We start from the raw sequence: 17,895 nt of genomic DNA, 5'->3' as shown, positions 1-17,895 counted from the left end.
ATGTGACCATGTGATCCCATCTTTCTCAGATTTTCAGAAACCTTCTTCAAAACTTGCCCCATCCACCATCCCAGTGCTCACTTTCCATACCTCTTGGGAAATCAGACTTGAAATCTCAGTTTTGCCAGTGTGCCACAATGACATAAAGGGTTTGCATAAGAATGAGTTTCAGAATGCTTAGACAGAATCTGCAATAGCTGTGGGACAGATTCTACTCTAATCCACATTCAGACAATCCCAGAACAACAACACAGTTCAGACTTTCTTGTAAATTCCCTATTCAAAACTGAAAATTCTACAGCAGTGCTAGCTTTACCTAGTTCAGTTTCACCAAGTGATAAGGTTTTAATGAATTAAATTGATTTATTAGATATAGAAAACATTCAAAATTAAATTCTTAAAGTCTCGTATTAAAAACATTTGATGTAGTTATGAAATAAAAATCCCTCTGAAACTGACAGAGCACAAACTACAGGATTAATAATTTTGTTTACAATCTTTCTTCCTAACGGAGTTGAAATAAACATTACAACCAAACTGTGGCTTTGCAGACTGGCAATCTCAGTCTGGTAAACTGAGATTAACTAGTAAACCCAGTTCTGGATCAGAATTTTAACCCAAGTAGGGAAGCAAACACTAAGACAAAAGTTGTGCTCATGACCTTCAGCATACTGACCTCTACAATGTCATCATCAAACAAGAGCCAAAATCCATGACTTTTCACAATGGTAATGTAATGGCCCCGATTCGGTCCACTAGAAAACAAAACAAAACCCCAAAATATTAGAATATACTATGGAGTCCACTCTGATAAGCTACATTTCTTTATGAATACAGAATTATATGTTATAATTAAAAGTTATGAAAAACATGGTAAATCCACCTGTGGTGGTACACTAGACATTTAGTCCTTTCACCTTTTTATTTTAACTTGTTGCAAAGCTAATCAAATGAAAACTAAAGGTGTTTTTTTTATCTGTGCCAGGACCATTTAGCAAGTTATCCCACAGAGCACTTAACAAGTTTCTCTTGGTAGGTATTAAATTCTTTTAAAACTTTAAGAACTTAGCGGGGGAAAATTGACCAAGGCGATCTGTTGTGGGGCCTACACAATGACAGCCTTTGGCTGTCACAGAATCCTGGCTCCCAACTTCTTAAGGAATCTTATGAAGAAGGAGGTAGTTTGATCAATTTAAACCGAACTTGTGACTTCAGGAGAGCTGAGACACTATTTCTTAAACAAGTACTGGTTTACTATGAGGGAGGCTGGCCATATGGTTCAGCCCAAGACCCATGCAGGTTTGTACAGCAGCAGGCTGTAAGCCCTGCCTCCCATTCTCCCTGCATTTTGTCAGGGATAGCTCTGCCCTTGGCAAACACCTGGCAATAGCTTGTGATACACATGAAAGTACATCACCTTCCACAGTGGACAACAACAGCTACCAAGTCGTACATCCGATCTAAGTTGACAGCGTCGCCAGATGTGTTGAAGAGACGTAACTCCAGAGGAAACACTACCCGGTAAGACAGCTTCGTATACCTGTGCAATTGCTCCATGTACTTGAATCTCTTGAGGTGTAAGGCAAGAATCATTGGCAGTTTTTTAACTCTCATCCTGTGAAACCATTAAGAATGCATATGATAAACCCCTGACCAGTTCAAAACCATTCTCTCTTCCCTTAATAAGCAAATGTCTGCATTATAAAAGCACTTTGTAAGTAACAATAGTCAACTAGCACTAGCTTCTAGACTAAGACACATGCCTTTAAATCTGTCTGCAGGTTCTCTGGTCCACACAGAGAATGCATTTGGGATGTAAGGTTTCTAGGTATTTAAAGAGAATAAATATCAAAGAGTAAGTTTGCCAGAGCCCAGGAGGTGCATGGTGAAACAGCCTGCTCTTTGCTTACCTCTTCTGTGCCTCTTGTTTACTGCAGCAAGTTTCACAGTAGTATTTCTGTTCACTACATAGTGTCTCTGTGTTACTGAAGTCTCTGCAAATAAATTCAACCATCAGTTATTTAGGGATATGAATACATTTGCCCCACTTGGGCTGATGAACTGAAGCAAATTCAAAAGACATGCAGGATGAAATTTTCACCCATTCCAGTTTTCTAAAGCATCTGAAGAGACTGTATTGGGGGTTGCAAATGGAATTAGGGTATCTGGCTGCTATGACAAGTTATATTAGGAGCTGAGGCCCTCTATATGATACAGATGAAAGGTCAGGTGTCCCAGAATGGGACCTATATCTGGTCTCTCACATAAAGGGGCTGCCCAGACTTGGGTATAATCACTCAATCCATTCTGTTACTTTTTAAATTATTTGCAGAATGGAGCAACTTTAAGTGCACTTCTACCATCCCCAAATATCTCACAGTTTATGGTTTTCTTCCATAAGAGAGGTTTGAATCCTCTTACAAAGAAGAAATAAATTTAACTTAGTTTCCTGCGTTCTCTAACCTTTTAAACAGTCATCTAGAAGTTTTTAGATTACACTTTTTCATGTTCTAAAAAAGGAAAGAGGCAGCTGGTATAGAAAGTTTTGTAAATCTTGGTCAAGTAAATATACTTGGAGATATTTCTGGATTGAACTTTTAAAGTGATAAAGGCAGTGGAAGGCTGGTTGGATAATATCTTTCAGCTCACAGAAAAGATTTGCGGGAAGTCAGTGCTGATATGCTCTGGAGCAGAATTTTAGGTACCTAACAGTACTTAACTGTAAAAAAAAAAAAGTAACGGTAATTATTTTTGTCACCTCTTGTGTTATATTGCAGCTGAGCAGGTGTTTTGAGAACTGTGAATGCAGATATAAGCACTTATCTCCCATTTTAAACGCATGGGCTTTCCTGTGACTTTGAGCCATAAGTAGATATATCAGAATTCCAGAACTGTCCTATTGAGTGCCCCTACCTCATACCTGACAGGCTTCTGAACTCCAGGCTAATTCCAACCCAAATAAATTCCCTTCTACCACTGCAATTCACCTTGATGGAAGCTGAATACACACTGTCTCCAACTTCATCTTGCTGTCACAGAAGGCAGCACCAGAACTGTCTTACAAGGCAAAGGGAGGATTCTGGATGGTAATTTCTTCCTGACATCATCACTACAGGGGTAGGTGGGAGAGATGAAGACTGTATAGTTTGCTAGGGCATAGATCTTAGAAGTTAATTACATAACTTCATAAAAGTTTAAGGTTGACAGAGTGTGACAAGGAAGCACTTCATATGACTCTATAATATTTTTAATAACTGAGAATACTTTTATTGATTTCTTTTCTTTATAAGGTCTTAACACTTTGGAGAAAGTGCTGAAATTTAGGAAAAAATACATATTTTGAAAGATAAGTTACAGCTAAACTTTGATCATAAGTATTTTTTATCTAAAAGAAAATAAAGCATTATCACTGGGAAGGATTTGCTTCATCGTTAAACACCGATCTCAACACCTGATTTCACATTTGAATTTAAACACAAAATTAACTGAATTCAGCCAATTCATCTGAAAAACATGGTAACCTTTCAGGGAACCACAAGCAAAGACCTGAAAGAAAATATTAAAGATAAGTTATATGTGCATGGAACATAAGACTCCATAGAATGTGCCTGTGAAAGTTTCAGGTTGGCTGTTACAGAAAGAGTCTGATGTTTATTTTCAAAGCCTACAGTCTCAAATTTTAAAAAAGCAAACAAATTTGGGGAATTTATTAGTTTTCCTCCTATCTCAAAGTGAGGCAAGGAAATAATGTTTTTCTAACATGAAGAAGCATGTGCAGATGGTAGAAATTTGATAGATATTGGTTTGTTCTATGCCAAGCCTCCCATGAAAGTTAATTAAACTCAAAGAGTTTCTGAATTCCTTTTAAAATGTACTAGTTATTCTGATGCTATTAATATATATCATTAGTATTATTTATTATTAGTAGAATTAGTATTTATTCATTAATTTAATAGCAGCATTATGGAATCTTAAGGAATCTTATGGTTCTATTTTATCTTATGAATTTATTATTAGTAGTATTAGAAAAACAAGTTTCACTGAAAAAATGGTTAGGCATTGAGATAATTTGCAACTTCGGTAACTCTTTCAGCAATTGAGAATTTTCAGCATGGCATTTCTAACAGATGTTAAACAGTTCAAAACAACAGATCACTGACTGGAGATCACAAAGTCTGCATGTGCAAGAGCCACAGCCTTGCAGAACTCTTCTCTAGATCTGCAAAGCTAGTTTCAAGATATGTCTAACTCTCTCCTATTCCATTAATAGTCCAACCTGCATTTTGCTTATATGTTATTTTAGCAAAAAAAGAGAAATTTTTAAATACACCTGCTCAAGATGTACTAACTTATCACATTGACCTTGTGCTTCTACAGCCTCGCTGCTACATTGTAAAAAATGCTTTCTATTGTTTATATGTGTAAATAATATTAATTTTGTGTTTTAAGAGATGAAAGAATTATTAGTGTAATATTAATTATTATTACACAAGTCAGGATCAAACTGACTGGTAAACTTTGCAACTTCCAGTGGAAATAAAAACAATGGGTATATATTATATTTGTTATTGGACTTTTATTGCTTCAGACCCAGCTGTCTATCCTGTGGGCTTAGACTATACCAGAGGCTTGTATTCTTTCTGTTCATTGGACATCTTGAGTACACAAAGACCTTTTACATTTTGAAAAACTACAGAAATAAAAGAATATTCATCTGTAGGAGATTCATTATACTTAAATGTTACCTTGCACATCTTTTTTGTATTTTACCTTTTAAATGCAGCAGCCCTTAAAGCTATTAAGACACAGCAAGTATTCATTGAAAAGAAAACAGCAAAGATTCCAAAAAGAGTAATAACTTGGATGTTCCTATTGAAAGAAACTACAAAAGCACTTACATTTTGTGTAATAATGAGTAATACCAGACAGCAATGAGAGGAAATCCATATTCTAACTGAATATATGTTTTCTAAACAGGTAGAAATGTTGCTAACAAAGCACAGTCAGAATAGATGAGAAGTGATAACTCTCCTCCTGTTCAATCTGTAAATAGTGGCCTATACCTCCCACCCCAAGAAAAGAAAAATTGAGATTTTGCTTTCCTTTATTTCCAAAGGAAGCAATGGGTAAACTTCAAAATGCATGTTACGGTGTTGTAAAGTAAAGGCGATGCCTGAGTAAAGGCACTACACTGGAATGCATGAAGAGACTTAGGGCATCCATTCTTCTCAGGATTGTATAGACCTCTGTTGGAATATTATGCCCTGCTCTAGACAGCAGCACTTCAAGAAAGAGTTCAAGAGAGAGGTCCAGTTGGAGAGAAGGTTGAAGAGTTATGAACATGTGTAGAGATCCAGAGAAGACAGCCTGAGAAGGAAAAGTTGCATGACCTTAGGCTGTTTAAATCAAAGTGATTACCTTCTTCTTGTATGCAAAAGGCTACTGCTAAGGCGAATGAGGGCAACCCCTGGTTCATGTCTAGAGTACACAGGGCAAGTAGAAATAGGCTTGAACTGAAACAACAAAGATTCATATTACACAGCAGGAAAAACTTATTGGTAGTGAAGAACAGGAAGGACTAGGATAGACAAGATAACACTGCTAAAAAGATCTTCTGGAGCAGGTTGGATAAGCATCCTCTCTGACATGAAGGTAGGGGTTAACCTCTTTGGAGTCACTTTCAACTCCAGCATTCACTTGTTGGTTGCAATTGTGCAGATGCAGTTCTTCCATGCCTTAAGCTACAGCCAGGCTGTTCAGTAGAGGAAATGCTATTGGTGTTTGTACTGAAGTACTTACTCTGCCTTTAGATAAAACGGCCACTCCCAACAAAACATTTCCACAATAAAAATCAAGAATGTAAATTAAAAACTGGAGAAAGCTGAAGAACAGATAGTAACTTCTATACAGCAGTGGTTTCTAACATGCTCACAAGACTCAGCTATAAGAAAATCTTAGAGCTCAATCTCCAGTGCCACAGAACCAAATAACAGCTCGGATTAGAAAGGACCTCAGAAGGCACTGCAGCACCCTTACAGCTCACTGGGATTTCAAATTGACTTTGAACACCGTAGGGAAAGGTAAGTAATACTGGCAAGTTCAGGGTAGTGGCTACAATGAAGAACTGAAAAGTGTGCAAACAAAAGCCTATAGTAACAATAATGGTTCATCTACTGGTTACTATGAAGAGGCAAAGAGACTGCAGGAGAAAAGGAGAACACATTGCTTTCCAGAGCCTCTCTTAGGTTTGCTCACTTATTAGAGAGAGGTAAATTAATGCAGTGTGGACTACTTGAGGGCTAAGGACTACTACAGTATCCTATGGGAGACTGAATAGAAGCTGAGAGGGGAAAATACTTTTTAATAGAAATTAGTACAGTTGTCATATTCACAGAGAAGTCACTGCTTTCTGATTCAGGAAATAGTTAATACCTCACATTATTTCTCTTTCTGTAACTCTCACTTTGGGATAACACACCAGGAAGTCCCTCCTAGGTATTCCAGAATAACTGATAAATGCAATTTCAACCTTGATAGCAATTTTGGATTTTGAAGAAGTTTGACCGATTGAAAAATCATTACCTTAGAACAGCAACACATTGTCTTAGGTAATTGTTTACTGTATCAATGTCAAAATTCTGGACATTTTAAATCTCTCAGAATAATCACCCATGTAAGACTGAAAATTTTTTGGATGTCTAGAGTTTTTAAGTTAAGAATATACTAGGAGCAGAACAGAAATTTAGAATAAAAGACTTCCCATAATTTTAGGATGAGACACAGAATAAGAAATTTCTGATAATAAAACAGACTTTTGAAATATTTTGCCCTCTATGGACTCTAGTACTCATTGTGCAAAACACATAGTTAACTTTTAATATGCATATAAATCATAATCAACAAAGCACTTGTACAGAAGCTTAAAAAAAGCACATTTAAATCTCTTTGAAGCCAATTTTTATTCTGCAGCAATACTTCCAGACAACAATGCAATCAATTATCCCTGAAAGTTGATTTATTTTCCTCTTTCAAATACATACATTGAAAGAGAAGGTGAGTAAAGCAAAGTACATTAATGTGTATTTTTTCATTAGAGGAAATATCCAGTTTGAAGTATTTTTATCCTGCTTAGGGTAAGTCCAAATGTAAATGTTATTCTACTTTTCTCTATACCTACTAGGCCTGAAAAATCTAGCAGTTAGAATTATCTGCCAAAAAGATGCATTTATTTACCTTAGACAGTGTGTAATCGATGTGTTCTGCTCCACATCAACAGAAAGGTCAAGAAAATCTTCATCTTTGCTACTAACCTGTTGCAAAAAACATACATGTAAAACAGAGATGCCATACATCTAAATGCTGTTTATATCTTTAGTAAATGCTAAAAATATTTATTTCTGTAGAAACTGCTCTTACATAAAAATAATTCATTTGAATGCTTTAATTTTTTTTAGTTCAGTGTGACTAATGTTCAGTGTGATATTTATTAGTAATTCTACCAATCCAGCTTTCATATAATTTAGCTTCTGTCTATTCCACTTATTCAATCCCACCAACCATGGGACATTAATGACAACCTACTGTTCAGTAAAGGTGAACCATCCTCCCCTATATTGCCTGGGATTGGTGCATTACATATGTTTCCTTGTTCTGTAACAGTCTACTTTCTTTTGTTATCAGAAATTTGTTTACCTTTTGTGTAACATATTACAATATGCATTCACATTTTATTCTTATGAAATTATTTCCACTATTAAAGATGCAATAAAGATAATTTCCAAATATGTTTCTGTCAAAAAAGTCATACTTAACCATGTTATCTTTTCTCTCCGGTGAGTATTGAAAAGGATGGGTTTATACTTCTGGTTGACACAGCTACATTTCCCCATTGGATATTGTTCCTGGTCAATATTTTGATTAAAAAATTTAAAAGATTAAAGGCAAAAATGGCTCAGTGATAATATTTTGCAAAATCATCTTGATAATGCCAATGTTTTTTTTAGACAGAACAAGAGGAGAAAAATTATAATGAAGAGTCTTTATTTAAAAAATTTAAGTCCAAATGTTTTCAGAATGACAGATTCTGATTTTTGCATTGAAAATTATTCTTCACTGAGTGTTTAATCTCAAAGGTGAAGTAATATTAACAAAAAAATCATCCAAATGGCTAATTATTGTAATACTTCAACTGAGTCAAAAAACAGCAGAATTATTTACTGCGTATGAATTCAGTCTTATTCATTACAAATTTTTAACGAAATGTTTCCTGAACATGCCCTGTTTTGCCTCCTATGACTGCATTTCCTTAAAACAACTAAATCAGATGGGAGAATAGTGAAGCCCAAATAAAGAACTTCTGTGAGGGGATGAATCCATTGTTCAGGTAGAAGTTCCTCATGCTCAGATTTTTGCAATTCTGTGAATGTGATAGCTGTGTACCACCTTGAGCTCATATTTGTGTTATAACAGGGGTCCTATAAGCCTAGTGAATGCAGAGAAACACCTTTGGCTGGATTAATTTTGATATTATCAAAGATGTGCAGAGGCATAATGCACACCCAAATGAAATGAACTGTTCTTCAAACAAAAATCCTCTCTGAGACATGATTTGATCCACAGAAGACAGGAAATCACAAAATTGGCAGCAATCAGCTGCAGTATAAATATACAGCTAAAACTTGAGAGATAAAGCAACAAAACTTCAGAGAACATTATGTCTCCACAGCTGGAACTAGAGTTCTGTCAGACACACTGAGTGCACTTGAAAAAGTCCTTGGTGAATACAGTGCTTCATCTGAATGCCTCAAAGAAGCTAGGAATGCTGTTCTTGATTTCTGCACATCAAATATTTACTGGAAGGGAAGATGAGCTAGAATTATTATTCTAGCTACTTAGAGCTAGAATAATAGACTAAAACTAAAGGTAGCTGGAAAACCAGATTCAAACTGCACTCTTTTGTAGGTGAGAATAAGAACTGCTGAAATCAGAATAATTCTTCATGTACTACTTATGAATATTTTAGCAAAGGAATAACTTTTAATCTGTTTTACTATTTTCCTAAGATTTCAAGTTACACTAGTCCAAGGAAAACAAACTGGAAAAATATCCTGAACAGTAAGATATTTCTGTATTCAGAGATAGCTACAGACAAGCTAAATTTTCCATAAAGATTCATCACTTTGAATTATAAGTAGGAAATTGTGCAGTTATGCTGTTACCCAAGGACACATCCTCACTTCACCACAGTTTTACAAAGTAAACACTAGATATTGATTTAGAATTAAGCCACAACTCTTAAGAGAAGCTTGTCAGTTAAAAAAATAATTCTAACCTTTCACTTATTTTAACTTACTATTACGTGAGGTTTTATAATTGAAATAGATTAAATAATTAATTTTCAGTATCTCTCTCATATGTTCACTTATACAAGCGTGTTCCAAACTTATTCCAACATCTTTTTTTGTGTTGACTATCATGGTATCTCTTCTCCTCACCATGCCCCTCTGACCAAGTCCCTTGAAAAGCCATATATATTCTCTTGGAATACAGAGCTATTCTTTATGGTTAGAAATATCAGACTACATTCTTTTACACATCTGGGAGGACCTGGGTAGAGTTTATCTCATCAAACTTCAGTTGTCTAAACCTCAGCTTGCTGTCTGAAGATACCTTCTCTGGGCACCTTCTCCTATCTTTATACAGCTAATCTAAAGCTGTGTTTTCTTTGGGGAAGCCCATAGTAGCAGCACTGATCTGAGTAAAAGTACATCGTTCTTAGGCCAGATCAGTTTGTTGGCCCAGTTCTCAGCACTGCTGCACCAACAATTGCAATGGCTTAGTAACACCATGGAGTCAGGATGAGCTGTATGGAACAAAACAGCAGATACTGCTAAAAACTTTGTTTCATGAAACAGCCTAGAAACAGATGGAGAGACTTTCCTGCAAAAGCTCCTTCATAATCTCCATCATCTGCAGGAGCTGAGAAAACTAGTTCATCCTTGATGCCTATCAACTTTGTTTTACCAAGCAAAGGTTAGGTAATGTTAATTCCAACCTTTATGGAAGGTCAAGGTCAATGATCTTCCAAAAGGAGATTTTTTTTTTCCTGTCTGTGTTACTCTTTCATGCAATATGACAAGAACAACTTGAAAAAAATATTTCTTTTCTCTTTCAATAGAAGCTTGTGCTTAAAAAAGACAGTAATCAATTGGAGACTTGCAATCAGGCTTCCCAACTAAAATTACTTTTTACTTACAGCTCAAATATAAAAGATTTTAAACTTTCCTCTAGAAAATATTAGGGAGATAAAAGAAAACAGTTTGTTAATGAACCTCCTCTGTATACCTGTCAGACTCTTAAGATGGAATTAACACAAACTCATCTTAATGTTTTACTTATTATATGAATATGATGTGAATACCTTCTCTCAAAGTTACAGTGATAAGAAAAGGTATTGATTCTCTAGCAAGGATTTTAACTGTAGAGATATATATTAGAACAGCAAAACCTGGCAGAGATTAGCCAAGTAATGCTTAGGAAAATAAATTTTTAGAAAAGAATATACTCACTTCAAGAAGTAAATTCTACAGGAATATCCACAATTCTCAGATGTCTGAAAAGATTCATGTATTTATATATACAAAATGTATCTATCTATTAACGGGCAACAACAACAAAAAAAATCTATCCCAATGCTTACGGTTTCACAGTTCAAACATCTAGTTTCGTTAGTCAGTGTTCCCTGAAAAATCTCATGCACCCAGGTGAGTTCCTGTTTATTGTTCTCTTCAGCTTCATTCATGTTGCCATTTTTCAGTTTCCCATTTTGCTTTTCCTGTTTCTTCTCCTCCTGCAAAATGTCTGCAATGGTGTTGAGCAGGTAATTTAAAAACTCATGTGCATCCTGCTGCATGTAGTTGTCAAAGAGATCTGTGAAGGAGAGAGTCAAGATTTGTACAGCTGAATATCCTTTCCTCCATGAAAGAAAATTATTTTTTTCCCAAATACTTGTTGTACTGGCCCTTGCTCAGCAAGGTATTTGGAATCATCCCAAAGAACAGTTTTGCAGCCAGTCACCCTGGCTTCAATGAAGCCACTTTGGGGGAAAGCTTCATCTCACCTAACTTTAGCTGTCTAGAGAGTTACACTCATTGGAGTTGGTTGTGTAGGCTCCCGTTACAGTCAATGAAGAAAGCAAGAGCATGACTCATCCTGAATTATTTCCTTACACTAGACACTTACTGCCTAACTTAAGTCAGCACTGACTTCCATCTATATATTCCAAGTCCCTCAGACATTTAGGAATATCACAGTAAGCCACACGGCTGGGAAAATTGAAGCCATTGGATGCTGACACATACTTGTGTACAGTGTCTGGGGTGGAGTTCCCTTTCCTCACAGTAGCCAACACAGGATGCTGTGCTTTGTAGGTGTGGCTAAAATGGTGGTGATGATGTGCCAATGTTTCAGCTGATGCTGAGCAGCACTCACACAGCATCAAGGCTGTCCCTCCAACCCTCATCCTGCCCAAAGGCTGGTAGGCTGGATGTGAAAGAGGTTGGGAAGGGGACATAGATGAGGCAGCTGACCCAAACTGGCCAGTCATATTTTATGCCATGTGACTTAATGTTTGTCACTAAAATCTAATAGAAAGATGGGCAGGTTTTCTTTATTAAGATATATATCTTCCAAACCAACTTCTACATATGCCAAGACCCTTTGTCCCAGGTAGTAGCTAGCTGGAAATCATCTGTTGATGGGAGGTAGAGAATAAATCTCCTTTGGTTTTCCTTTGTTTCTGCATGTAATTTTTATTTATTTATTTATTTATTTATTTATTTATTTATTTATTTATTTATTCATTATACTACTTTAATCTCAGCTCATGAGGTTTTTTCCTCTTCTCCCCCTGCCCTGCTGAGATGAGGAGTAAGAGACAGACTTGGTGGACACCTGGCAGCCAGTCAAGGTTAACTCACTTCAAGTAGTAACAGTACCACCACCTAACAAAGCTCATTTTTCACACACAAGTCCGAGGAGAAAAGACTTGTCCTGTTCAATACTAAATGCTTGCAGAAAGAGGGGAAAATATCCCAGTGGTGATTTAGTACAGACTTTTCCAGTAAAGGCTTAACTTGCCCATGAAGTTAAAGAAAAAAGAATGTGTGTTACCAGAAATGTGTATTTTTATCCCCCTGCTCCTGAAAAAGTTCACATGGATTTCCTCAGAAAATATTGTACAGAACCCTTGGCTTTGTAGTGTCTAGCCTGGACATAAAAGCAGGGTAATACACACTGACTCTAGCCCTAATTTAAAAAAGCTGAAAACATAAGGTCCAGTCTTTACAAATGATCCCAAACAGTGTGGGGGATTTATCACTAGATGACTCAGAGTTAACTTTTTCATGATTTCAAATGTTTGCTCTGAAATGAACAATCTGCCCATTTATATGCTGTCACCAGGAAGCAATTTCTTCCAGGTGTTTGGCTCATACTTTGTCTCTTCATTCAAAGCCCCTCTGTTTCTAAGCATACCATCCACACCGATATGAATGCAGGCCAAAATGGAGCTGTGACAGGCTTCTCTATCTCAAGATGTTCCTTGTATCCCTTAGAAGATTAGGTATATTCTGTTGCCAACTTAATGGTCAAAAGGGGTCTGATGCTTTGCAAGGCAGGACTGTGTCCACCACTTCCATGAACCAGAGCAGCAGCTGATGTGTAGTTGACTGACCACTCCCCACATACCCAGCTCCTTATCCTCCAGGGTGTTCTGGAGTAGGTGGTGTCTGCAACCTTTCTAGGTCACACATTTTCTATACTGCCAGCTGCTTTCAGTGTTTCCCTCTGCCATACTCCACAAAGAAAAACAATTAAAAAATTACAGCAGTGTCACCCTATTCCCAGCCCTAGCTCACTCTACAGCAAGGTCTGCCCCACCGTGCAGTGAAAACATCACTAATTCGCACACCACTGGGAGCCTGTGAAATCTGCTATGGTTATTTAAAGCATAATAACATATACACAGATACTAAAATAATAATACACCCCACAAAGTACTAAAATCAATTTACAAATCTAACCTGTATTTCTGATTAATATGATCACATTGCACAATATTTATTTATACTTTTTGGATCAATGCATGAATACCTTAGAGGACTTCAGTTTTACACTTACCATTCTCTTTTCGTAACCTTGATATGAATTTCTTTGGTGGAATAACTCCAACTTTTTTCTTCTGAGTAGCAATACTGTGGAAAAGATCTGCCAGGCATGTCAAGAGGTTTTCCTTCTTTTTCTGTTGGGCCTTGTATGATAATACATTTTCCCGAAATGGCCGGCAAAAATACAATGCCTGCAGCACGGAGTTACAGTAGCAGGTGTTCCCAAACTGCCATGCAAAATTAAAAACAAACTTAATCTCTGTGCATCACAACAAAACTAGCTGTTCATTCAGATTCTGACTCCTGTCACTGTCACAAACCAGCCATTTTGCCACATGATTGCAGTAGAAGTATATTTCCACACCCACCATGACACTTCATGGAAAAAACTATGGTGCTCTAAATTAACTAGCATACAAAGTTTCCACTTGTAAGAAAAATAATTATTATAATGGAATTCATTAAGTTTATTTCCATATCAGGGCTCTATCTTACTGCTCAGTGGCAGAATGACTAATGTTTTCAGTGGAAAAAATTAGTATATCTATATAATTTCTATGGGAACAAACAAGTGATTAAAACACTCCTCTCACTCATTTTCTCCTTGGTCAAATAAAAAAGCTCCTCCTAAGAGTCGCCAATGCAGAATGCTGTACCTAAACTTGTACATACTTTAATCACTTCCTCCCTCCTATTTCACAGCTAAAATAGACTTTTAATTTTATTTAAGTGTATGTTCTAATCCCTGGAAATATTAATAGAACTGTTCTCTCTGGGGGTGTATGAAGCCATCTTCAAATATCTGATACAGTTTTGCAACCTACTTTGCCTAAAATTGCAACATGAGCAGCACTTAAGAAAAAAAAGACAATCCTGCATTAGAATAAAATTGATAAGAGTAGGGGAGAGAAAAGACAAAACAAAACCAAGGAGCAAAGCAAATTTCAAGTAACATCAAAATGGTACTCACATTGACCAATCCAAAGTAGTGTTCATTGATTGGAAACTGCTCTGGGCCAATATCTTTTTCCAGAGCAGAGGCATTGGTGCCCTATACAAAAAAAAAAAAAAAAAAAAAAAAAAAAAAAAGAAGTCAAAACCCAACAAAAAAAAAAATAAAACAAACATGCATTAAAAAGGAAGAAATTACTTAGAATATTAAGATTCTAAAGTAAAATTATGGACAGTATCAAGACAGAAATAGTTCTTTCCTTTTAGTTATGATTAGCCAAGATAACCCTGTCTTACTGATAGGCAAGAACAACTATCTCATAAGCCACTAAAAATATTTGCAAATCTGGATAGTGAAGCTGGCCTGGCATGGACTCTTTAGCAATAGATGACTAGAAGTGAATGGGTCAGAACAGTGACCACCTCCCACACCCACCTCCCCCTTATTTTTACTGTGTACACTGTAATCTGGATCCCATTACTCTCTTGTCTCATAAAGACAGTAGTTGATCTTAAGCAAAAACCTAAAAACCAGTTCCTAGATGGAAGACAGGTTTTCTAAGCATTAAAGAAACTCCTCTGAATCCCTCCTAATTAAACATCAGCCTGTAACAATACTTGGGCTTAAGATTGGCACCCAGTTCTAGTAACATCACTGATGCTAAAAGCAAGTGAAATGTACTTGTTGTTTTGTTCTATCTAATATTAAAGAGCACATAAATGCAAGCACTCTTAGATTTCTTAGTCAGTGCCCTAATGTGGTAAGTTATGTTCAGCTGTATCTTCACTCCAACACCAAAGTTGTTAAGTAACTGCTGGTCTGTAGGTAAAACCACTAATTTGGTATGTTACCTGTTCTTTTGCTATATTAAAATGCCCATTTTTGAACCTGTTAAAATTACTAAGTAAGTGATTGCTGCCAAAGCAAATGTCATCACTCCTATACACATTATAAGCTTGGCTCCATCCTCTGACACCCTCACTTCAGATACTTCTTCAGACACTTCAGATGACTTCCCCTCTCAACTGTCTCTTCTCAGTGCTGAACAGGAGGTCCAGCTCCATCAGCCTTTCCTCACAAGAGATGCTCCAACCCCTTAATCATCACTGTTCCCCTCCACTGGACCTGCTCCAGGAGCTCCATGTCTCTCTTGCCCTGAGGAGCCCAGAACTGGACACAGCACTCCTGATGTGCCTCACCAGGGCTGAGTAGAGGACCAGGATCCCCTCCCTCAGCCTGCTGGCAATGCCCTTCCCAATGCACCCCAGGACACCACTGGCCTTCCCATCTGCACGGGCACATCGCTGGCTCATGTAGGAGAGTTTGTTTCCACCAGGACCCCGAGGTCCCTCCCTGTACAGCTGCTTTCCAGCAGGTCAATCCCCAGCCTGTGCTGGTGCCTGGGGTTACTCCTCCCCAGGTGCAGAACCCTGCACTTGCCTTCACTGGATTTCCTTTCTGCCCATCTCTCCATCCTGTCAAGGCCCTTCTGAAGGGCTGCACATCACTCTGGGCTATTGGCTGCTCCTCCCAGATTTGTGTCATCAGCAAACTTGCTGAGGATGTCTCTGCCAAGTCATTGATGAATAAGTTAAACAATTCCCAATACTGAATTGTGGGGGACACCACTAGTGTCAGGACTCCAGCCAGACCCTGTGTCACTGATAGCGACTCTCTGTGGTCAGCCAGCTCCCAATCCATCCCAGCATCCACTTACCCAGTCCACACTTCTTGAATTTGCCTATGAGGACATTGTGAGAGACAGTGTCGAAAGCCTTGGTGAAGTGAGGGTAGATATTTGCTCAGACTTCATCAGCTAAAATTTTCAAAGTAACTGGTAATCAGATTTAGAATTCTCATGTCCCTTCCCCATCTCTCCAAGGCCTGATTTCTGTTTCCTCACTGCACTTACCATCACCACTGCTGGCCAAATTAGATTATTATATCATGCCAATTCATTAAAGAAGATTACGTCAACAGAATTAGCAGTGTGAAACTCAGCACAGGTGGTCTTTGAGAGTTTGCAAGCCTTGAAAGTAAAATATCTCCTTATAGTTGCCAGGTTCCAGAAAAGCTCCAAAGATTTCATATTTCAAATCCCCTTCTCAGATCTTTTTCCATTTTCTCTCTTTCTCTCACATACACAGAGCTCATTGCTCAGACCAAGTGTATGTTACTTCCCAGAAAATCCCTTTGAGACTGAAGTACTTTACAAGCACAAGTCTTCATGAGCAGCTTCATAAGAGATGTGTGCTCTCACCAGACTTTATGTCTTGGTGAGAAACTTGGAAAAAAAGATTGATTGATACAAAGCAATTATTGGCTACAGTTCAACAGAGATGACAGTGTGATAATTATGTAAGTCTCGTACGAAGATTAGTTTCATTGCTTGGAAAGTTAGCCTTGCCAAAGATGCACATATTCAGCAAAGCATTCCAAGAGGGATGAAACTGATAAATATTTGCCTATCTGATATTAGCAGTGAAGCAAGCAGCCACTGTTACCCTCAAAATCTTGTCTGATACAAGAGAAACAAGACTACAGAAGATTAATGCAACTTCTGAGGAAAAATATCATATTAATAGTCATTGTACAGCATTCAGATCAAAGCAAAGGTTTTCTTTGAACACACTACTAACATTACAATCAAGTTCCCTAAAAGAAAAATGAAATGGGTCTTTTTCCAGTTTCGTAGATAGTATTCTCCACACTGAAATAAATTCTCCCTCTACAGCTCATGGAAAATACTATCTCTAAAAACTAACCTCCTATTCTTTCATAAACTACAGGTTAGTGTACTGTTAGACAAATACAAATACAAAGCAAGCACTCTGCTAACTAGTTGCTTCTACATTACTCATTTGCCTTTCCTCCACAGCCAGGGTTTCTTACTTCAGAGGATGCCAGATGGCTGGACAAACCCCTTCTCATATTTAAATTTTCTAGTAAATATTGTGAGAAAGAGCAAGAACCAAGATTTACCAAACAAAATTATCACTGAAAACCAAACAAATACATGATGTATACTAACGAATCTTCATATTAAAACTCTACATTGCATGGAAATTTCCAAAGTACCTGCTGTTGAAAAACAAGTCTCACCATGGAGGTTTTTTTACCTCTCCAAAACCAGGTCTTGGCTGTTGCAAATATAAAATAAGGTACAGTGTGCCAGTGACACAACAAAACTGTGGGACTAAATTCAGTCTTTGATTAAACTGACATAACCTGCTCAGACTTCATTAAGAGTAGGGCCTTCTTGTATCAAAGACAATTTCAGTCTGATTTATTCTGAGGTCTCCCAAAAGATACTGTTAAATCCATTGAAAAAGAAGTCTAGGAACATGGGTAAGAAACAGAGAAATCTGATGCTTCAAAGTATATATTCCTTATATGGAGAAAAAAATGTAGACAGGCTACTTAGTAAAACACAAACCATGTCACATTGCATATAAATTACTTGTTTTGCATATGAAGTTTCCTCAATATGCAGTTGACATGAGGACATGAGAAGAAGGAAATTTTTCCAAGACAGTATACCAGAAACTGTACACCCAATCCAGGTTTAAACTGGAAAAAATATATTTATAAGGGTTGTGTTAAAGGTGGTTCAGAATTCAGTTTAAATCAATCATATCAAATGGAAAACATATTAGTTAGTCTACTGAGGCTGATCTACAGCAAACATCAACCATGACTATTTAACATGGTTTTCAGCATGTTTCAGGGTGTTTGTGTTTGTTCTCACTCCTAGCAAGTGATTTTGATTACTTCTGC

At 37.2% G+C, this 17,895-nt stretch overlaps 1 protein-coding gene across 1 annotated transcript in view; it reads right to left on the bottom strand.

The window, feature by feature from the left end:
• The window catches only part of USP46 (ubiquitin specific peptidase 46), a 34,977-nt gene that overhangs the window by 7,632 nt on the left and 9,450 nt on the right, over positions 1-17,895 (bottom strand). The window contains exons 2-8 of the mRNA XM_058837953.1: positions 14,137-14,217; positions 13,180-13,393; positions 10,700-10,929; positions 7,234-7,310; positions 1,911-1,994; positions 1,418-1,615; positions 677-755 (exon numbers count right to left, since the gene is read on the bottom strand). Coding sequence (XP_058693936.1) covers positions 677-755; positions 1,418-1,615; positions 1,911-1,994; positions 7,234-7,310; positions 10,700-10,929; positions 13,180-13,393; positions 14,137-14,217 — 963 coding nt within the window. The remainder of the gene's footprint in view (positions 1-676; positions 756-1,417; positions 1,616-1,910; positions 1,995-7,233; positions 7,311-10,699; positions 10,930-13,179; positions 13,394-14,136; positions 14,218-17,895) is intronic.

This window comes from Poecile atricapillus, chromosome 4 (assembly GCF_030490865.1).
Source record: "Poecile atricapillus isolate bPoeAtr1 chromosome 4, bPoeAtr1.hap1, whole genome shotgun sequence".
Lineage (NCBI taxonomy): Eukaryota > Metazoa > Chordata > Aves > Passeriformes > Paridae > Poecile > Poecile atricapillus.
Note: the sequence above shows the minus strand (reverse complement) of the source record. Positions and strands in the feature narration are given on the sequence as shown.